Source organism: Pholis gunnellus (assembly GCF_910591455.1).
Source record: "Pholis gunnellus genome assembly, chromosome: 7".
NCBI classification, from domain to species: domain Eukaryota; kingdom Metazoa; phylum Chordata; class Actinopteri; order Perciformes; family Pholidae; genus Pholis; species Pholis gunnellus.
The window spans coordinates 26,540,567-26,564,498 of record NC_136533.1 but is presented as its reverse complement, the minus strand read 5'-3'; the positions used below and the strand labels follow the sequence as shown (position 1 = coordinate 26,564,498).

The following is a 23,932-nucleotide window of genomic DNA, read 5'->3' as shown; positions in this document are numbered from 1 at the left end:
AGCGAAGGTGAAAAGGGAATTTTCAAAGCATTTGCTCAGTGGAAAGTACTGTCAATGGTCGCTGAGACACATGAGAACAAGTTGTGACAGCGTGAAAGATATCGTTTTACCTTGCAACCTAATCGAGCTATAGTGGTTCATGGATGCTAACCTTGCACGGCAGCTGGATTATCGCGATGTCACGCAACAACTGGTGGGATCACGTACCACAAGACAAATCCCTCCCGTCAGGCTTCAAGAAATGCGTTTGTGTCCGGTAAGCCAGTGACTGAAGCAATTGGCCTTGCGCGAGGGGCTACTGCAGCTAGGGGGTGTGGGTTAGGTGTATGTGACGACACGCAGATGCCACTGTTCGTTCTAAACGACGATGGCGGCTCCTGGATAAGTTCGGAACTTGAGTGTCTCCTCATTGAAAGAAGAGCAGAGAACGGCACTGAAGCTGTTTTCTCCATTGAAAACATGTTTCGTTCTTATCCTGATCGGCTTCGGCAAGTGTTTGATTGACTGACGGTTCGACCAATCACCTGGCAAGTATTTTCTCAAAGTGCCGTCCCTTTTCTAAACGGTTTCCGATGACTGCTTACCCTGATGGGCCAAGTTACACAAGCAAAGGCCACGAACCCTTAATCTACTTCACTGGGACACAAAAGAAGACAGTGACACTGGGCAGCTCCCATTATAATTGATGCGTGTAAGCTGCAGTTTCAGTCGCCGTCACGCACACTTTGCGGTGGGCAGACAGAAGGCCATGGTTGGGGGGGGGACCAGGATGTCAGTGAAGATGGGCCGGTATCCCGCAGGCAGAGGGGGGGCGCTCTGCTCCAGCAAGTCCAGCACAGCCCCTCTGATGTCCCTGGAGACATCCCCACGGATATCCAGCAGGACAGACACATGCTCTTCGCTGAGGGGAAAGAAAAAAACATGGTCATAAAGAGCACAATATTACAAAATGTTTCATGTTTTTAAATGGTAGATAATATGTTGGCTTTTCAAAATAACCCTTTTGACTGAACACCATTAATATTAAATAATTTTTACTATTAGCATGGAGGACTGAAAAGCAGGTGAGGTCAGATTACCTGATGTCGGGGTACTTGGCTGCGAGTCCAGAAACTTCCAGAGTGAGCATGCCGGGGTCTTTCAGTCGGATGAATTCAGCGAGGACGGGTAGTAAGGACAAAGGATTCACTTCAGGTACTGAGCCTTCACCCTCCTGCAGACAGGTACATATATGAGTTGGATTTGGATGCCCAAGCAGCAACCTGTCTTAAAACTGTATTCTCTCTACTGTCCATCAGGGAGTGACTCCTGATTGTATAGAAGTCTATGAGAAAATGACTCTACTTCTCTCTTGATTTATTACCTCAGTAAACCTAGTAAACATGACTATATGGTCTCAATCTCTAGTTTCAAGTCTTCTTCAATACAGCGTGATGTTCATTTAGTAAATGATGGTCCATTTAGAGTCAAATAGACCATAAAGCAGGGGATGCAGTGTGTACAATACGGGGGGGGGGGGGGGGGGCTCGGGGAGAAAGCCTCAGCAGGAACATGTCAGGGAGTATCTAAAATCATAAAACAAATATTTGTCTCTTGCAATTGTCAATAAAATTGTCTTTTAAAAGCGTAATAATGTCCAGAAGTATTCATTATTCAAATTGCTAAACATTTCTTCACAAATATGAACAGAGCCATTTTCCACCGTGAATGACAAAGTCAGTCAGAGGTTGCGCGAAGCTTCAAATTCAATCCAGTGCCTTTAGTAGGAACCTAGATTAAAGCAGGACACCGTGTCGCCTCTTCTTGGGTACCAGCACAGTAATGAGAAGAAGCAAAGTATTCTGTGTGAATTCTTTTGCAGGGCGTCGTTGTTGTGTTGCGTAAACTTTGTATGAATGGCCTTATTTATTACATTCATCAGCCTTTGGTCGTCTAAAATGTCAGTGTTCAGTTGTACTTAGCTCCGCTCCCTCTACAACCACTTCTGCTTTTAAAAAAAAAACAAGATGGGCGACGGCCAACATGCTGAACTTAAGGCTTTAAAACTATAGTCTCTATAGTTTTTATAGACTTTTTTTATGTCGACTTCTTTAACACCGATTCTACAGTAGCACATGTTAAAGTGTAATCTAGTCAGCATTTTTCCAGTTTTCAGTTAGGCTTCCCTCACAAACAACCACTGTAGTATTCATTACTTCTAACACCGTGATAATGCAAACTGTTTTTGAATCGTGACAGAAAGAGTCGGCTCCTCCTCACCAGGCCGTGGAGGACTTCTCTGAACTGCTGGTCATCCTGAACCATCTGCTGGGCGAGCTGCCTCCTCTCCTCGGCGCTGCGACACACCAGCCTCTTCTGCATCAGAGCCCTGACGTACTCCACCACCGTCAGCCACTGGGCCTCCTCCTGCAGACGCTGTATGTTGAGCACATGTGGCACAAGGTTCAGAGCAATGACAAGGACATGTCTCCTGTAAGCAGAGTGAAGCAGCTCATATGTCGGGCTACAAAACATTATGCTGCAATAAGTATTTTGGAAATATCCTTGGATCATAGATAAGAGGTCGACATAGTCGTCGTGACTTTCACGCATTGGTTTGTGCACTTCGGTTTTGAAGCCTCTAGTTTGTAATTTTGCTCGTCGCCATCTTGGATTTTTGCAACCAGTGAACGGAAGTGGTCATATTTGGACTCAAAGGAGTGGCACCGTGGTAGAAACACCGTATACGGCTCTGGCAACGACCTGTCAATCACAAGGTAGAAAATTCAAGAGCTATTGGTTTGCCTTCTAAAATGATTTCAGCTGACACTGGGCCAAAAGCATAAATGGGCAAAAGTTTTGAGTTTATGATTTACGTAGTCATACGATGAATTCCTGGTTTGATAAATATTCATACATTTGGACTGCAGTGGGCATATTTGTTTTTTTGAGGTATTCAAGAAATAAAAACCGTATACCACATAATGTACACTAACACACATGGAGAAAATATTTGGGGTAACAAGAAGGTTCTTCAGCTGCAACCACAAAGGAACCTTTGGACAATATATTGTCAAAAACATCTCTACTACTGAGAAACATCTGTGCAACTGAAATAACATCTACACAGTGCAGACAGATTCAGAGCCAAGCGGTGACCTGTCTGCAGGGTGGTCGAACGCGGCCGTGCATCTCCAGGTGGTGCTCAAGGACGCGGCAGAGTTTGGGGGTGGGGCCTCCCTGGACCAGCCAGGATCGGGTCAGCAGGCCCGGGAGGAGGGGCTGGAGGTCCAGCAGGAGCTGATCCATCACCAGGCAACACGCCCGTCTCACCGCCCGGTCCAGTGCTGCCAGGGGGTTTGGAGGAGTCCGAGAGAACTGTCCCGCCGAGCGGGAAGACTGCTGCTTCTGCAGACTCTCTGTGGACTTTCTGTATTGAAAACAAAGGACAATGTGGTTTTGATTCAGGCCTGTATTTGTTATATTTTGGACATGACCTCGATCATTGATATGTTATCGACTTATTGTACGATATATGGACATGACCTCGATCATTGATATGTTATCGACTTATTGTACGATATGTGGATATGACCTCAATCATTGATAGTTATCGACTTATTGTACGATATATGGACATGACCGTGATCATTTTTATGTTAGCGACTTATCGTACGATATATGGACATGACCTCGATCATTGATATGTTATCGACTTATTGTACGATATATGGACATGACCTCGATCATTGATAGTTATCGACTTATTGTACAATATATGGATATGACCTCGATCATTGATATGTTATCGACTTATTGTACGATATATGGACATGACCTCGATCATTGATAGTTATCGACTTATTGTATGATATATGGACATGACCTCGATCATTGATAGTTATCGACTTATTGTACGACATATGGACATGACCTCGATCATTGATATGTTATCGACTTATTGTACGATATATGGACATGACCTCGATCATTGATAGTTATCGACTTATTGTATGATATATGGACATGACCTCGATCATTGATAGTTATCGACTTATTGTACGACATATGGACATGACCTCGATCATTGATATGTTATCGACTTATTGTACGATATATGGACATGACCTCGATCATTGATAGTTATCAACTTATTGTACGATATATGGACATGACCTCGATCATTGATATGTTATCGACTTATTGTACGATATATGGACATGACCTCGATCATTGATAGTTATCGACTTATTGTACGATATATGGACATGACCTCGATCATTGATATGTTATCGACTTATTGTACGATATATGGACATGACCTCGATCATTGATAGTTATCGACTTATTGTACGATATATGGACATGACCTCGATCATTGATATGTTATCAACTTATTGTACGATATATGGACATGACCGTGATAATTTTTACGTTAGCGACTTATTGTACGATATATGGACATGACCTCGATCATTGATAGTTATCGACTTATTATACGATATATGGACATGACCTCGATCATTGATATGTTATCGACTTATTGTACGATATATGGACATGACCGTGATGATTTTTATGTTAGCGACTTATTGTACGATATATGGACATGACCTCGATCATTGATAGTTATCAACTTATTGTACGATATATGGACATGACCGTGATAATTTTTATGTTAGCGACTTATTGTACGATATATGGACATGACCTCGATCATTGATAGTTATCGACTTATTGTACGATATATGGACATGACCTCGATCATTGATAGTTATCGACTTATTGTACGATATATGGACATGACCTCGATCATTGATAGTTATCGACTTATTGTACGATATATGGACATGACCGTGATGATTTTTATGTTAGCGACTTATTGTACGATATATGGACATGACCTCGATAATTGATATGTTATCGACTTATCGTATGGTAAATGGACATGACCTCGATCATTTTTACGTTATTAATTTAGCATACGATATATGGACATGACCGTGATCTTTTTTGCTGACCTCAATAAACTGATCCTTATTTACAGTATGACGTACCTCTTCCAGAGCATGGAAACAAAGTTAATCTAGTAATCTATTATGTGTGTCGAAAATGAGTCCAAACATTTGTGTATTAAAGCTTTGAAAGCTGCCATTGTCTCACTTGAGGATGATGCAGTTGCTGATGGATGCTAGCAGATAGTGGAAGTAGAACTTGTTTTTGTTGTTGCTCAGATCCCTGCGATGCTCTTTCCCAAATTCCACCAGAGCTTCTCGAAACCTGTGATGTGAAGGAATGGAGGTGAATGAAAGGGTGTGTGGGAGAAAAATGTATGTTATATATATATATATATATATATATATATTTGTGTAAAATCATATCCATAATTTGAAATGTATTCATGTATATTCACATTCATACTGTGATATTGGCCTGTATCATTGTCATATGATATTCACATCACTGTCTGTGCTCTTTTGGCCGCCTCAACCTTGTAACCTTTTGATACCCAGGTAAAGCAAAGTTCAATCTTTGAAAAAACTACTTCACAATTGTGTGTATGGGAAACAGGATGCTCTGTCAGGGGATGAAAGAAAGGGGACTGTCGGACTACAATTAGTGAAGTGTCCACTGACGAGTATAGGGGAAATCAGAAAAAAAAAGCACGCAGAGGGCAGTAATTTATGACGGCCAAGGGATTAAGAAGGGCCAGGGAGCCTAGGTTTTGCCGCACGTAAACATGCACAACTCAACCAAGCTCATCTCAGGTGGATGTGCTTGTTGACTGACTCTCTGTCCCAGACACTTCGTTGTTTCCTTGAGACTAGGTGGGTAAGCATAGAGGCCTAGGAGCCTGGGTGAAGATAGAGGGGGGGTGAAGCAGATGTTCAAGTAATGCAGGTTTTCTAACGGATGGGAAACAGGAGCCGGTCACGGTGACCTGCTGCCACTGACGCTAAACCAGAGGAAGACGAGTGGGGAAATAGACTGTGATTAATCAAAGTTACCCAAACCCAGAGCAGTATGAAGTGATGTACATTGGTGTTGGGAAGTTAGTTGATTCCGGGACAACTCTGTTTACTTGTACTCTGTGTGATGCAAATAAACCTGTGTGGACTGAACTAAAATCCAATCTTTCTTGTGTTCTGTGAGTGTTCGTTACGGAGTTCCTAATAGTGAGATCCTGTGGTGTCTCACCACGAGTCAGATAGATAACAGTTACTGAGCCAGCCTTTAGGAATTGAGTTTTAACTAAAATTCATAAAGTCAAAGAAGCTGATCAGGGTGACTGTGGCTAAGTGGAAAGCAGGGCCGTCCTTCAATCAGAGGATCGGCTGTTCGATCCCCGGCTTCGGCTCCGCTAGTCGCATGTTGAGCAAGACACTTAAACCCAAAATTGCTCCCGTAGCTGTGCCTACGGTATATGAATGATAGAATCTGAATTGTAAGTCGCTTTGGATAAAAGCGTCTGCTAAATGACTGTAATGTAATGTAATCAACCACTACAAGTGAAAGTAAAGGCCTTTCCCCTTGCTGTTATATACTGGGAAAAAAAGGCTGACAGGCAGCCTCAAGCGCAACCTGCATCAATGCACACCTGTTTAGGAGGTTCTCCATCTCATACAGGCCCATCTGTATCATCTGATCTTGCAGGGACTCTCCGATCATCCGAGCCACCCGGGCGTTCTCCTCCAGCATCTACCATGATTCCACAAACAAATAAAGCAGATCCACCAAACACATGATATAATATGACACACTACTACTGATGCTGCTGCTGCAGGTAATATGATGCTGAAGGGTAGGTAAATTGCTTAGAGTAGGTTTGTTACGTTACAAGACACGTAACAAGGTTTAAAAACAGAAGAAGACAAAGTTCACTCTTTTGGTCACGACCCAGAGCTAGAGACCAAAGACGTCTACAAAGCATTTTAAGTGCAAACTGGAGGTCATGTTCTAATACAGCCAAAAGGTCAATAGGGGTTCCCACTCTTTTCTAGAGATCCTTTCCAGGACATTTCCAGTGATGATCTAGCTGGTATGAGAGACAAGGATAATATGTTCTTCTCTGTGGAAGTCTGATTTAAACGACGTCCAGTCTGTGGCTATAACTTCTCCATGAAATCATCTCTTACATGATTAGAAATTATGACATTTATTTTATTTCAAAATGCCAGGACAACATTAATCCTGGATAAACAGGTTTCCAGGTTGTTTCCAGGAGGTGTTGGAACCGTGACAATATCATCTGTGTGTGTGTGTGTGTGTGTGTGTGTGTGTGTGTGTGTGTTTACCTGTGTGATGATAGTGGGCAAGCTGGTCTGGTAGAAACCTTCATGGTCTGTATCTGGTTCCTGGTCTCTCTGCCAGTCTTGCAACTCCACTTGTAGGGCTTTGTGCATCCACTCTGATACACTCTTCTAGACCAGCAACAACATGAACACACTGAATCAGTATAACACAGGTAGTTCCACTACATGTCCTAGCACTTTAACATGGTTCCTAACAACTTTCAATTGCAATATCACCATTTTTCTAAATAGATAATATCCATCAAATTGTTGGAAAATGTGATATGATGGCGGTCCAACACAAAATGTGTAGTTGTACGTACTTCCAGACGGTGGACTCACCCGAACACTCTGCACGTATTTGTTCTGCAGCTGCTCCAGTCCCTCGGTGGAGATGAGACGCCCTAGTTCTACTTTCTCCATCTCGGTCACCAGCTCTGGATGACCCATCATGTCTGGGCTGCCAAAACAACATAATCACAATCTGAGCTTTAAAATTGTTTTCTCCATATATATTTTTTTAATCGAAACCAGTAATGCACAAACGACAAATACAAAATACAAATGTGTGCTCCACAATCCCTTTCCTCCCTTTTTTTGCTGTGTGAAATAAAACAACACCTTTCTTAAACCCCCCCCCACCCAACCTACACTCTCACAAACGAGACAAAAAAGAAACAAATACAAAAAAAACTACTTAATATAATGAATAAAACCCAGACACACACAAAGTACATAAAATGAAATAAAATAAAATAGGGAGTGCAAAAAGAAGAATGCTCAAGCTGCTAAGAACAGATGCATTGACAATAACTGGTGGGCCAGAGAAGTAAGAATATTTACGAGATATGAGATAATAGGCTAACATATTTTTTTGAAATTGGCAGATGAACCTCTTGAGGAATATTTCACCTTTTCTAACGACAGAAAATACATTAAATCATTTAGCCGGAAGGTAGTAGAAGGTGGATTTGGGCTTTTCCATTGTAACAGAATATGTCTACGGTCTATGAGCGAGGCAAAGGCAACAGCATCACAATCTTTCTCAGTGAGACTGGCTGGTATAAGGGGAACGCCAAAGATGGCTATCAAGTGGCAGTGAACTACCAAGTATGAGGTATTAAAGTAAAAAAGCCCAGAATTCTGCTAATTTTGGACAATAAAAAAACACACACAAGAATGATGCACCAGTGACGACCCACTAAGCCCAGCTTTAGTAAAAATGAACCACAAACTGAATTAAACTTAAACTTCATCTGTCACATCAGGCTCAGGCTCCTTTTCCCAATAACTCCTAACCCCGGCAAAAGAGAGGCCAAGCCCGAGTACGACATAAGATCAGATCAATTTGAGATCATGTCGCGTGCTTTAGAGAGGCACATCATCCACAAGGGCCCGTTGGAATGTGCGAGCATAATAACGAGCTTTAAAATACCCAAAGAAATTAAACAAAAAAATGTACTGAACTCGAATATTATTAAAAATGGCAAATGAGCCCTCAAAGTATAAATCTGAGAAAGACACAAGTGATTATTAAAAAAGGGCTGTAAGGCGTGGGGCAGAAATTTGAAATGTTTCCCAAGTTGTTTCCAAAAGAAGTACCACTGGGTTTCAATGTATTTGGGACAACAAGAAGTCAGAGGGACACAGACCAGAGCAGCCAGAGACGATGGTGGGCAAGGACTGTCCCCCATTATACATCAGCTAATGAGAGTTCTGAAGAGTTCCACCAGGCAGGTTTGTTTTTTTTAAATGGCGGCCCAGGAATAAAATAAACGGTTTGGCAGTTCAAGGCAGCACTGGTCTACGTGCTCTTGGGTTCCTGATAGCCCAAATAAACTTTTACATTATTTTGTCTCGCATTTAAAGAATCTGAGCCTTTAATGGTGAATAATGTCCAACAGGTTCACTGGCAACCAAAACAAGCATTTTACCTATATGAGTTTTGAATTAAAAAGTCAATTTGCTGGATTAGTGAACTTTATATTTGTGTAGCACAAGGTGACTCTTTATAGCTACTTATAATTATTGTTACACTTGGTCGTAGGTTGTGTAAGAGTTTGACCTATGAGCAGCTCAAACAAAGAATGATGTTCCCTTCTCAGAGGTCTGAAGAGGTGAAAATGTACAGAATTTCACAAGAACAAAGGAAAGATTTGAGAGAAGTAAAAACACGTTAGGGGTTCACTGATTTTTACTACCAAACTATCCCAAAACTATTGCTTAATGTAGCTTTGAACACTTTTGGAAACTACATTTCAGATCATTTCACGTCAAATGTGTGTAATGTGATATTTAACATTATTTGATTTTTCGTTTTTTCGTTGGTAAGACAGTAATTTAGGGAAAGAGATAGGAATCAAGAAAGTGTATTTTAAAAGGTAATCAAGATTTGAAATGAAATGTTCAGTAAGAGTCTTATTCTATGAGCCAAAGGGATGTTCAGGTTCATGTTCATGTCAAGAAATACTACCCTGAGCCTTCCACTGAGCACTTATTGTATTCATATTAGTTTGTTGCACTTATTGTATTCCTTTGTTTCTGCACTGTACGTCTGCTCTGGTTTATGCTCTTAGATGCTTGTTTAAAAAAGGAGATGCACTTATGACTTCTGGTGACTAGTAGTTCTCTTGAATACCGATGTTGAATACACTTCTTGTAAGTCGTTTTGGATAAAAGCGTCTGCTAAATGACTGTAATGTAATGTAATGTTGAACCGCTGGATCAAGAGAAAAGCAACTCTCTTGTAACAGGATATCCAATCAAATTAGGAGTTGTTCATTTGCTTAGATGTGTTCAATGACCTCCCTTTTTCAAGTCACCTCAAACCAAATTTACATAATACATGATTCAGCTGTATTCAGCTCAGCGTTCAACACCATCATCCCCGAAATACTCAAACCCAAACTCAGCTCACTGCCAGCCTCCAAACTTCCTGACAGACAGGACGCAGCAGGTGAGGCTGGGAAAAATCACATCCAGCACCCGGACTATCAGCAGTGGCTCCTACCAGGGATGTGTGCTCTCCCCACTGCTCTTCTCCCACTACACCAGGGGTCCCCAAACTTTTTCCTGTGTGGGCCACATAACTTTTCCCTTCTCTGATGGGGGCCGGGGTCAGTTTGTAACAGAAAAAGTGTGACGATCGCAGGGGTGCCTAAATGTAAACATTTATTGTTTTCCAGAAAGCCACACAACCAAATATTAATAACCCTTTCCGGGATCTTCACAGAAAAAAAAGTCAGGAAATAAATAACACTATTTATGAAATAAATAATAACCAAACACCCCTCTCTGGTGATTGTACTCAGACTCACGGCATTAAAGACATCTTTCTTCTCGGGACACACCTCTTCCGCGACAGCATTCAAACATTTCTTGACAAACTCTCCATCAGTGAACGGTTTACCGCTGCTTGCTATCAGTTGAGCAACCCGAAAGCTGGCCCGAACGGATGACTGGATCAGCTGAGCTTGGCGTACAAATGTATTCTGCTGAGCTAACAGTCCACTTTTTAGCTTTGAGAGTTTGTCTGCTCGCATTTGGCCTTGCAAGTTATCATACTTGTCTTTGTGACGGGATTCATAGTGTCGGCGCAGATTGTATTCTTTGAATACCGCCACCGCCTCTTGACAGATGAGACAAACAGCCTTTTCTTTGCATTGAACAAAAAAATAATGGTTTGACCACTGCAGGTTAAATACCCTGCATTCTGAATCGATTTTTCTCTTACCTAACCTTTTCGCCATTATTCCATTCTATTTGGAAGGGGCTAGTCTAGGATTTGTGTGGCCAGACTGAAAAAAAATCATAATGCGTCTCTGGTATTGTTCAGGGGGCCGGGCCAAATGTGGAGGTGGGCCGTATCCGGCCCGCAGGCCATAGTTTGGGGACCACTGCTCTACACCAACGACTGCACCTCAGAGGACCCAACCGTTAAACTCCTGAAGTTCGCAGACGACACAGCGGTCATCGGCCTCATCAGAGACGGTGACAAGTCTGCGTACAGACGGGAGGATGAACAGCTGGTCCTCTGGTGTGGTCAGAACAACCTGGAGCTAAACAAGCTCAAAACAGTGGAGATGACAGTGGACTTCAGGAGGAGCCCCCCAACACTGCCCCCCCTCACCATACTCAACAGCACTGTGTCTGCGGTGGAGACCTTCAGGTTTCTGGGATCCACAATCTCCCAGGACCTGAAGTGGGCCTCCAACATCGACACCATCAGGAAAAAGGCCCAGCAGAGGTTGTACTTCTTACGCCAGCTCAGGAAGTTCAACCTGCCTCAGGAGCTGCTGATTATTTTTTACTCCACCATCATCCAGTCTGTTCTCTGTTCTTCCATAACTGTGTGGTTTGGATCGGCCACCAAACAGGACAGAAACAGACTATAACGGATTATCAGGTCTGCAGAGCGAATCATTGGTTCCAGCCTGCCCTCCATCCTGGACTTGAACACCTCCAGAGTCAGGAAACAAGCAGGAAAGATCACTGCAGACCCTTCACACCCTGGACACAACCTGTTCCAACTCCTCTCCTCTGGTAGGTGCTACAGAGCACTGTACGCCAAAACCACCAGACACAGGAACAGCTTCTTTCTGCTGGCCGTCACGCTCATGAACAATTAATCAGCCATACTGCACTATTACCACCATTCTGCACTTTATGTTCTTTATGTTCATGTATATAACTTTCTATATATATTTATATTGTACATAGTAGTTCAATGTTTAAATGTTTATGCTTACCTCTGTTCTACTTTGTTGTCTTTAATGTCCTTGTTTTTATATTTTTCTTGTTTATTTGTATATTCTATGTTTGTAGGTTGAGAGCAACGTGAAAATCTGAGGCAAATTCCTTGTATGCGTACGCATAAATGGCCAATAAAGCTGATTCTGATTTAAATTTAGCAAAACATTACACAAACCGCAACAAACCCACACACAGAGGGAAAAACACATAATTAAATAGAGTCTGTGCAGGTCATGAATCTCACCTGTTGTAGATGTGTAGCACCCAGTTGAGCACAGCAAAGATTTCACCACTCTCCAGGTCCCAGCTGCTAACCTAGGCCACAAGTATCAATGTGTATCATGAGGTGGTCACCAGTTTTAAAAACAGTTGATGAAAATGAGGATAAACTGAAAAACTCCAGTTGGTGATTTCCATAGAGAAAACTAATATATTAATAAAAAATTGATTTTGGACAATCCATTAAAGACCATGTTTAAGTCTCATGGTTCCTATTATTATAATACATGTAAACTATGATCGTGGGTAACAACAAAAATAGTCCTTGTTACTGTTCTGAGACTCTCTCATCACTGACCTGTGCCAGGTGAGCGTGTAAACAGCGGTGGCTGGCCCTCAGGTAGGCCCCCGTCAGCCGGTAGTGCGGCGGGACGCAGTGCTCCAGCAGGTGACGCACGGTGGCCAGGTCAGCCATGATGCCGTGCTGGAGAGCAGAGAGGTGGCCCGCTAGACCCGGGCCGCGCGTGTGCAGGTAGGAAACGCTGCGAAACCGCGCTGAGACCGCCTCCTCTAGTACCTGACAAAAGAAAGGTAACATACAATTAGACATATTAAAAAAAGAGAACTTGGTAAAAAAAAGTTTGGATCAGCTGGTGCACGACCTGGAAGAAGCATGCTCTCCAGCAGCGAGGTCGTCCCGGGGGCAGGGGCCTGCTGGTGCCTCTGGTCCCCCCTCGCTCCTCCAGTAGAGCTCGGTCCAGGGCCTCCTCCCGCTCCACGATCCTCACTGCTGATACGAACGGCGTGGGGTTCTGTCGGGCCAGAGCCAGAGCGCTGCTCACCACCGCCCACAGCTCCTTACCTGTAGTGACAGGGGGCATGACTGAAACAACGCAGCCTGGCACGGAGAATGTAATAGTGTTAACAGTGCTATTTGTGAATTCAGAGGTGCACGACCGAGTGCTGCGACCAATTGCTTGTTACAATTTACAAACCCACAGATAATTATCACCCAAATGAGGTTGATTTTTAGCTCATTGTTTTGGATTCCATGCCCCCCAAACAGCTGCTAACTGCAGCTGCAATTGAGGTTCGCTTTTTAGCAAAATAATGTTTTTTTTCTCACAAAAAGTTCTGACTTTAGGTTAGCTGCCCAGAACTAATCAGCAGACGGACGATGTGAGCAACTACTGTAGCTGGGGCTGGTGAACGGCCGGCAAGGTGACTCATGCTAATGTCACTACGAGTCCACTGGGTGTGCAAACAGCAAACCTTTTTGCCAACATGTTTGCTAACAACTTAATAAAGGTGAAACTATGTCAGTGGTGTGTTATGAGCTTGTTCCGCTTTTTGGCAAGTGGCCAAAAAGAAAGAAAGACAAAAATATGTCTGAATTTGGTGTCATGATTTAATAATAATAATAAATATAATAATGTCTTGTAATTCAAATCTAAAGAATGACAAGACATTATTATATTATAATATATTATGTTGCCATATTTAGATAAAAGCAACATCAGAGAAGCATCAAGGAACAATGGGCCTCGTGCAAGAAGCACTCCTACGAACTGATAGGTTCTTAAGTGGCTTGTATGAGTACGACACAATTTATGATTGGTCCAGACCTGTCGTAGGAGTCACGAACAATCAGTCTGCTTTGATCCAAGCCAAACTCTTTCACTAATGGGTTGTATATTTCATAACTTGTAAGCTATTTTGTGTTTGATAACCCTATATCAATTAAACTTCATAGTTAGGTTTATATTATTCTGTTTCATTCTGGGAATCAAATTATAGGCCAATATAATTATAAATGATTCCTATAGCCTAACAATATCACCATTCATTTGAATTGTATACAATATCATTATGAACATCTTAAATGATTTGAGCCCCTCTTGTTGCAGTAATCGATGGCCTTGCGGTGGCGAGACGTTTTAGTTTGCATGTTTAGGCTGGTCATTTACACATCTTATCTTAAGTGGGGAGTGTTTGACGTGGCTCACTCATACGAACCACCGTAAGTTCAAATACAAATACCAAAATGTTCTTGCATGAAGTTTAAAGTTCTCTCAAAGCTGAGAAACCAATGAACTCTTACATGCAATGTACATTAGCAAATCTTCACAATGACTAAGCAACAACATCTTTTCAGTGTATATTCTCTGTTTTGTCCTCAGTAGGACCAGGTACAGTATTCTAGTACCAGTATTAATCCTATATCGGAGAACCAGATACTTTTTTCGATACCTTAATTTAAAGAAATAAAAGAATACTTTGTATATATTTATCCAAAGTAGACAAACTTGTCCTATACATTGAATAGCATCTTATCACAAACGGCCGTATATGAACTAGGCTGTAATAAATGATAGTCTAAAATGAGCAAAATTCAGATTTGAAAAAGGGAAAGTCTAAACCAAAGAATAAACAGAGCCTTAGTCCTACTACATTCTGTAGAAAGATTAGGATACATATACATTTCTATATCTATACAGAAATATAGGCTACTAAACTACAAAAAACATAGTTGCCATATACAGTATGTTTGCTTTTGAATAAGTCAGATTAATGAAACTGATATCACGTGTAAACTGTGGCCTTACCCAGGGCGTCCACCAGCTGCCCGACACCAGAGAAGTATTTGGCCACTAGCTCCTGGTCCTCTGCGCTGAGTGCGCTTCCTGCCGTCCCAGCAGCCCCGTGGAGCTGCCAGAGGATGTCGTCCTGCCAGCGCTCCAGATCCATCAGACGGGCGTGGGCCTCCAGGAGCCGTCGGGACTCCACCAGACGCTCCGTCTCCGACACCATGCTACGCACTGCAGAAGGGCAAGGAAGGGGAGGAAGGAGGGAGCACTTACATTTCTCAAACTGTCAACAACTTATGCAATAACCTCTTGCTGCTACTTTGGAACGTTAAAGACTGAAGTTGTTTAACTTTCCAGCAAGAATAATTTCATGTGTATTCAATATTTCACCATTAAACAACATAAACACAAGATTCACAAAAGTGGCATTTATTGTAGGACTGATTTTTAATATAGTACCACTATTCTATCTACTCCATGTACAATATGGATCACAGTAGAATGTTCTATGCAGGCGGCAACCTCTGGGTCTGACAAGTGAAAACAATGCTGAAGTGCCTACTCTTGCATTCTCTCTAATGGCCACCAGGGGGCGACTCCTCTGGTTGTATAGAAGTCTATGAGAAAATGACTCTACTTCTCTCTTGATTTATTACCTCAGTAAACATTGTAAACATGAGTTTATGGTCTCAATCTCTAGTTTCAAGTCTTCTTCAATACAGCATGATGTTCATTTAGTAAATGATGGTCCATTTAGAGTCAAACAGACAATAAAGGGGAGTATGCTTTAGGGCGGGGCTCCTTGTGATTGACAGGTTGATACCACACCGTTGTCTAGTCTGGGAATTGTCTGTGTTTTTGTCTTTCAGTGTCTTTTCACTTCATGAAAGTTAATTGTTACATACTTCTGGTGACGGCCAAAATGCTGAACTCAAGCCTTCAAAATATGCAGTCTGCAAACCAGTATGTGACGTCACAGTGACTACGTCCACTTCTTACATACAGTCTATGGTTCTATGTTGAAAGCATTCACTGAATTCATGATGAATGAATGACTGTGCAGCATCTCACCAGAGTAAAGGCGTGGCAGGTTGCTGACAGCAGCGAGGAGCTGACGGTGGCTGACAGACACTTCTCTCAGCCTCTCCAGGGACTTCACCCCCTCTGCGTTCCGACTGGACTCCAGCCCTGCTTTCTTCAAAGTGTGCGACACCTCCCTCAGCTCGAACCTGGCCTCCCGGAGCTGCTCCAGACCCCAGTCCACCCCCTCCAGGTACGACTGAACCATGGACTGGAAGGAAAGCAGAAGCACAGTAGTCACTATAACTACAACAATTTCATCTAACGTGCACAGCTGCAACAATTTACGAGATCATTTAATAAACTGAGGTCACATTGTTTCATAATGAGTATGTGTTCATGTGCCTGTGATGTCACCTTGAGTCTGGTGTGTATGGAGGAAGTCCTTTGACTTTCTCTCTTCCTGTATTGGCTCAGTCGCTCCAGGTGCTCAGGCCGGCAGAAAACACAAGACGCCCACTTCAGGGCTGCGCCGCGGGCCAAACACTCGGCCCTCTCCACCTCCGGCCACACCTTAGCCACCGGCACCGTGTCTGACAGAAAGATAGACAGAGCACAGGGGAAGAATTACGTTATTTTTCAAAAATATATGTAACTGCACCACCCAGGGGTTCTCAAATATTTCCATGTAACAGACGGCAAAAGATACATGTTTGGTCTGGAGACAACCCTAAATAATAAAATAGATTGTATAGTTCATTTTAGACGCATTTCTTGGAGATAGAGCACCTCTGAAGACATAACTGCAATTTATTGTGTTAAAAGGAAACTCCATTCTACACATCAAAGTCTGTTGAAAGGTCTTGGGCTGTACTCCTACAAATGGGGAAAAAAGTTGTATAAAGCCGTTTGTGGCTCCAGGGGAAGCTATGCAAAATTTGATAAATGTCCTCACGTGATGTCACTTGAGTGATTGTTGAATGGCGCTGGAGTTGGAAACATGTGAGCATACCAGACCTCCATAGCCCTCTCCTCAAAGTCTGCTTGGGGCTGGCGGCCCGAGGCTACATTAGCCGCTACCATCATAACACACCTAAATCTGTAAGTCAACTGTTGGCTGTGAAGTTGCTTAACACTGTTAGCTCTGTGTTAGCTCTGTCAGTGCTGTTGCCGTTGTTTACGTGTGCCCTGTTAGCTGCTAGCCCCCGGCTTAGCCGTCACCATGTTGAGAGCCATGTGGAGGCAATACCTCAATCATAGACATGCTCTGAATGTAGAATTTAGCACTTTTACAAACATTAGTCTCATTAGACAGTTGTGTGGGAGTGCAATGCTACATCGGTGGAGTACTCTTTTAACGACCCAACGTGTAGATTTTATTTCATGTAAATATAACATTTTCTGATTGCATATGTTTTTTGTTTGCCGATATCTTTTTTGATCCTACCACTGGAAGTCGCAAATGTCAGAATTGTTCAGATTCTACAAAAGGGGCGTTAAAGTTCAGTGGAGAATCACATTTTTCCAGGAAATGTAAAATTACAATAAAGCCCACTGGCAACAAAATCAAGGGATTAGGGAAAAGAAGCTGAAACTATTAAACTACTAAACAAAAAAAAGAATCAGCAGCTATATTTAGTTGGTTTCAGTTAGTTAGCATACAATCCTTTTACATTCACATTCATTGCACTACCATGTACTTTCTAAGATCATGAATATAGTGTTCATGGAAAAATGTGAAAGAGAAGTCGTAGTGACTGATTCCAGCAACTAGCCACTCGGCTGGGAGCGGGAGAAGATCGTGTTTTCTTACTCGCTTCGACATAAAGAGATTCCAGGCTTCTCACATTCTTGGGTGAGGTTCCCGTTTAATTAGAGTTCACAGATGATAATACAATTTGATAGCACTTAGCTTCCTAGTCTCCCTCTGGTGTGTCTGGTTTGCGCTAAAAACCGTGCATCATCACCTGTCTGTTGCATCTGTGCCCCATATATCAATTACGTGCCAAACTAATACACATTGCCATCCGTGGTCAACCTGAGATTGGCTCCCAATATAAACTGATATAATACCCAGACCTAACTAATGGCTCCTACAGAAGTTACTGTAATATAAATCGTAAAATCTTAGTTGTATTTTGACTTCCTTCCTTGATGTTTAGGTGATGTCTGCCAGTTAGCTCGAGCTATCTAGGGTTTCTGATTCAGTATGGTTACTGGCCTGTTGCATCATCACAGCGTTCACTAAATTTGCCCTTTTCGGTTTGTTAAAAAGCACACAGAAGACACATTTGAGAAAAGTACTGCAGCAGCACCACATAGTAGCTGGTTTGCTCTTAATACTGAGAACCCCTTCACTGCGATACACAAGCCACTGATGGTTTCCTGCTGTGCTTTACTGCGGAGGTCTGCAACTGCACCTGAAACAAAGCCCATCTGGCTAATATCATAAAAGATGCATGCACTATTATGAAATTAAAGATTACGTCAGTGGGAAAGAGAGCAGAGGGGATATTTCACGTGTGACTGAAGGTTATGATGTCATCTATTATCTAAATTGATTGTGGAGACCAGATACTTCAGGATCTGTGTCAGCCAAACTATTTTCTGAGGCAAAACATGTTGGATCTAAATTGTCGAGAGGAAAAGGAAAATGAGACTTTTGCATCCTTCACCATGAAAGAAAAGCTTGAATTGGATTGAATATTGAATATCATTATTTCTGTCTCCACAGCAGCTCTGCCTCCAAGAAGAGACATCAAATCCAGTGTGGTGAGCTGAGGTTTGCTCCCAGCTGGGCAGTTCTCTGTCAACATCGATTATGCAATGCATTATTGAATGTTTTTTTTACATGTGTTTCCCATTTACCAGCTCAGGAAAAGTGCACCCTGGTTTTGTTAAAGCTCCCGAATGCTGCAGCAGCAGCAGTGTTGATGTTTAGGGGATATCGTCTGAGTCAAACATTTCTCTGCAACGTAAAGTGGATCCATGCGGATCACCCCTCAATCAGCACACATGTGAACTGCGGAATAATTACACAGATTACCTTGACCATCACAGTGTGAAATAAAGTTCTAATGACATCGTTATCCACCAATGTTCAGTAAAATATGCGATCAGGACATCGGTATTTATGATTATTTATGATAATGTTACATTGTAAATAACCAATCCGTGTTGAAATTGACAGGAGAGCTAGTAAAGTGGTCTAATAATATGTAGTGTTGGTGATAAACTTGAATAAATCCAGTTGTTTGAAGATGTTTTCACAATAACATAAACAAATTCCCTCTTAGAGAGAACTATAACCTGTTAACACTAGCTCTTAACAGCTTATAATACATCAATAAAACTATTCATGACAGGATGTGTTTTAATCTCAAGCAATCTTTTATTTCCAAATCATTTGAATTTTTATGAAAAAAATATATAAATGACTATAACAAATGAAAAGAATAACATAAGAATTTGTGATGGTTTACACTGATTTCAGAGAGGTTGAAATGATGTTTGGGATGGTGGCAAAAAAGCCTGAAGCCTTGTAGACCAGCTGCTATAATTAAACAAAGGGATCTGTATCTGCCAATATGGATCATCAATGATCTGCAATTAGTATCAGCGGCAAAACAACATGATCAGGAATCTCTAAAAGTTATACTTTTCCCTTTTTTCTTTTGTGATTTTTGAGCCGATCCGTGACTGATCCGTGATACGATCCGAACCGTTTTATGAACCGGTGCACCACTAACCGTAATGGAGAGGACCTTTTTATGGCAGAAAAAGCTGAGTCTCTGTTGTCAGCCGGCTGGTCTGGTAGCAAGATATCGTTTCTCAGACACAATCAAGAGTAACGTGACAGTGCTGTCATTTGAATGACACATCCTCATTGGTTTTAGTTGAATAATTGACTGATCAGTGAGTTATGCGCTGCGCTAGGTCACCAACATTGAGCAGTTGCTCTGTCACTTTAAGGTTGAAAGCTTTGTTGATAAGATACAATTGATAGATTAAGCATGCATCACAGTGCATGGTAAGCACAGCCACTCAATGAGTTTGTGTGTAGATGTTTGGACGTCTCAATTCCCACAAACAGGACCGTCTCTGTCTCAGACAAGGTCATGGGACACCCTGCTGTCCCTCCCCAACACTAAAGTCTGAGAGCTGAAACAGCATCATCAGCATCTCTGCACAACAATAAACCGCAGAGCTCACTTTCAGGAAAGTGATGAGTTATGTAAGCCGGGGCTGATGCACGGTCAAAAACACAACTGCACAGAGGAAAATACAGCAGTTACTCACTGATTACCGCACTATAGTGCTGTGATAAAGGCAGTTTGCTATGGAAACCAGCAGGGTCTGTCCTCGACCAAATTGAATTCTTAGTCGACTAACACTCATTCAATTAGTTGATAAATTGACAGATCTGTAAAACTGATTTTCTCCACAAAGAATCACACAAAAGCACCACTTTTGTGTTTACCAGAGATGTGCCTTCTACTTTTTCTAGAAATAAGTCATTCAGCATGAAAAAAGCATCTAAAAAAACATCTAATAGACGGAAGAAATCTCTTCCCAGTCGACTAATTGGTCGTTTTGGCCTTAGATGACAAAGAATTTTGAATCGATTGGTCATTGTTTACGCATTTTCTATGCTGAATGACTAATTTACAAGGAATTTATGAGCACATCTCTGGTAAACACAACGTAAAAGTGGTGCTTTTGTGTTAGTCGACTGAGAATTTCTATGGTCGAGGTTAGCCCTCAAAATTACGGATTAGTCGACTAATCGTAGAAATATAGAAACTAACAAACCCTCAGGTCATCAAGGCACATGGTGTAGAATTACAGCTGGTTTGACGGCAGACCTACTTCTGATAGGCCTATGCTTCAAAGGCTCTTTTTAATGCAGATATTCTGTATCTTTAAAGGGACATTCCACCGATTTTACACGTTAATCTCAATTTACTAGTCACAGGACCACAAAAGATGCTACGAAGATTAAATATGGAAAGTTTAGGATCCATGTTTTCGACAGTTTGACCGATACCAGGTTATTTTGACTTCTGCTGCACCAATTTTGACCATTCTTTTATTAATCTGTCTCTACAAAATTCTACAGTGTCCCTTTACATTTTGCAATTACATTTTTTTTTTACAAATGAAATAAAAAACATGTACTCACATTTTTCTTAATTTCTAGAAAAGCACTAAAAATAGCTTGAGCATTCAAGGTTCATTCTTGGCCTTCAAATAGTAGCTGTTGTGGAGCTTTTGATCATATGGCATGATCTTCATTCCCAGTGGTCATGGAATTCTATTTTTTTCTAAGCAAGTCCTTAAAGTGTACATAAAAGAATGGAAATCGGACCATCCACAGTAGAAACTAGGCAAAGTTGTCATGTGATGTGATTGCCAGCGCCATAACAATTACATATAAACATTCGGGCCATCAGAGGACACCAAACTGACTCTGATGTAGTGTAGCTCTTAAAAGAAAAAGTCCTTGTTTTTCATAAACATACTTGAGATTTGACAGCCAGATCACAGCTCCTGTGATCAGGGAGGAACCTTCATCACACTAAGGGTGGTTGACACTGACTGGCAAATGTTAAAGGGCCCGCCCACAAATTGATGCTTCACTCTTAACTTAATACTTGAATGATTTTGGTATTTGAAACAGTTCATTCATTTTTCTCAAAGACAGGCCACACTGTAGCCATTCACCGCTTTGTTTTGTCTCTAGCTATTGAGAGACTTTAGAAGAAGTGGGCGTCGGCCTTTTAGCAATGTTGTCAGCTGGCAAACAGTGTGTGTGTCAGCCTCCAGTTACCTTCTAGTTCGTCCCCTCCATTCTTCAGATCCCTGGCAGACATTGGAGTTGGGTTTTCAGCTGCCTGTCCGCCTGACGACTCTCCTTTTCCCCGAGGGCTGGCACTGAGGGTCCCAGGTTGCAATGCTTGCAGAGGAGGATGAAGAGGGACACAAATGAGACAGAGATGAAGAAGGAGGACGCATGGAGAGCGGGCACAAATCCATTCTACTGACTGCTTTCCTCTTCCCACTCACACACACACTCTCTCACACACACACACACACACAAACACACACTCTCTCTCTCTCTCTCTCGCGCTCCCTCCCAGACACACATCCTTTGCTGAGAGGCCGGCAGGAAAGGGAGGGAGCAGAGGGAAGAGAATAATGCTGGAGGGGAGGGGGAGGACAAGGGAAGAAAGGGGCAGGGACAGGGAGATGTGTGCTATATTCAGGGGCCAGTTGAGAAGATGGTAAATACTAATAGAGCAGAATATTTACCTCAGCTTTGAGATTTCACAGCTTTCAGCCACGCTATCATCATCAGGCGAAAAAAATTGAAATATATTACGGATGAAATGCCAGCCACTGAGGTTGCAGGTCAACAAAACCCCGCCCTCTCATGAATGCCATGTGATGCGGTTGAAAGCTCTGGAGAGACCTAGGGGTTGGGTTCTGTCAAACTTTTGAATTTTCAAGCTCAAGAATGAATCTCATGCTCATATATGTACATTTTTGAGTTTTAAAGGAATAGTGCGACATTTTGGGAAACACTTAAATTTACTTTTATTGCTAAACGTTAGACGAGAAGATCGATACCGTACGATAAATATCAAGTTACTGCAAGAAGTTGGTTTGCTTAGTACAAAGAAGTGAACGAGGGGAAACAACCAGCCTGACTCCATCAGCTCTTCAGCTCACTAATTAACATGTTGTATCTTCTTTGTATAATTGGTACAACTGTGGTCAAACTTGGGTCATTTTATCTTGATAGCCTCAAAAAGAACACGATCACATGAGAATTAAATTAAAAATAGTAATTTGGATTTTTCATTAGAAGCAGCATGAGAGAAAGTGATTTTGAGGGGAGGGGACCAGGAAAACAATAGAGAGGGTGGCAGAAGGGGCTGGATAGCGGTTAGGTGGACATGGTGTTCCATAAAAGTCTTGACTCGTAAAGGTAAACCAATTAAACACAGTGTCACAGGAAGAAACAATGCATAATGCATAAGTCATTAGCCTACAACCCAGCGTAAAAGATGGAAAGGAGCCAAGAACTAATGGAGTCCATGGCTATTGTTCTTTCATCATAAGGTACTTTAGAGGTGTCAGAAGAGGATTCAAGCCACACTTCGTTCTCATAACTTCATTAGTGAGTCCTTAACCTTAACCTTAACACCAGGTAGGTCAGCTCCATAGTTGATGCTGAACTGATGTGTTCACTGAAACAGAAAGACTTGTGTCACTGACCCTCTCTGATCCTCTGCTACTACCAATGGTAGGAAGTTTGTGTTATTAAGTCCTCTGAACCGGCTGCCCTGTTTACGCCTCCAAGCTTCCCGGACCTCTTCAGAAGGCAGCGAGGATTGTGCCAAGTGAGCCCGAAGCTGGAGCCAGCACAAACACACTTTCCCAAGGGAACATCAGCTTTCAGTGCTGCACTTCAAATTTCTCTCATGCAAGTCTAAAATGTGTGTATCGGAGCTACATTTGAAAAACAAAATTGTTCTTTCACTATTGTGTCCCTTATTCAGAAGATATTTTGGTGGGGAAGGGACTGAATGTTTTACTTAGACCCTCCCACATTTATTATTTTCTTTGGACCCTCCCCATGACTTAGTCCCAGTATCTCTAGAACAATGACGAAACATTAAGACATTAAGCAGATGTACACCAATTTAAATATGGAATGACTGATATGTTGGCCACCTGGGGTCAGTGCAAAGTTGAAACGCTGAATTTACACAAAAAACATCCAGCAGATAGCGAGCAAACATTAGCATCTATTTGAAGTTGTGTTTCTGGCCACCTCATTATCAGTCCAAAAGTCACCCTATGTTCATCTTTGTTTTGGTCTCCATCGACTCTGGCTCTTTAGCTGCTAAACGCTCCACGATGTGAAGCTGATGCTGGTAACGACGCTGTGAGAGCGGATCCAAACGGTAAGGTTTCGTGCCATGGAACCGAAACAATGACCTCAAAGACACTAAAAACGCTCCATAGAACTGATGTTTTTAACATATTTCACTATCATAAAATATACATTGTAGC

At 42.0% G+C, this 23,932-nt stretch overlaps 1 protein-coding gene across 1 annotated transcript; it reads right to left on the bottom strand.

Moving 5' to 3' along the window:
* Positions 1-472: 472 nt before the first annotated feature.
* Positions 473-21,723, bottom strand: exoc3l1 (exocyst complex component 3-like 1; the record flags this gene model as incomplete). Its single annotated transcript, XM_079163388.1, has 15 exons — positions 473-901; positions 1,080-1,213; positions 2,260-2,415; positions 3,139-3,409; positions 5,143-5,259; positions 6,578-6,678; positions 7,275-7,400; positions 7,614-7,731; positions 12,268-12,338; positions 12,601-12,819; positions 12,905-13,104; positions 14,849-15,061; positions 15,902-16,121; positions 16,268-16,443; positions 21,681-21,723. 15 exons carry the CDS (start codon positions 21,721-21,723, stop codon positions 715-717), a joined length of 2,352 nt encoding a protein of 783 aa, XP_079019514.1. The 3' UTR covers positions 473-714.
* Positions 21,724-23,932: the final 2,209 nt, after the last annotated feature.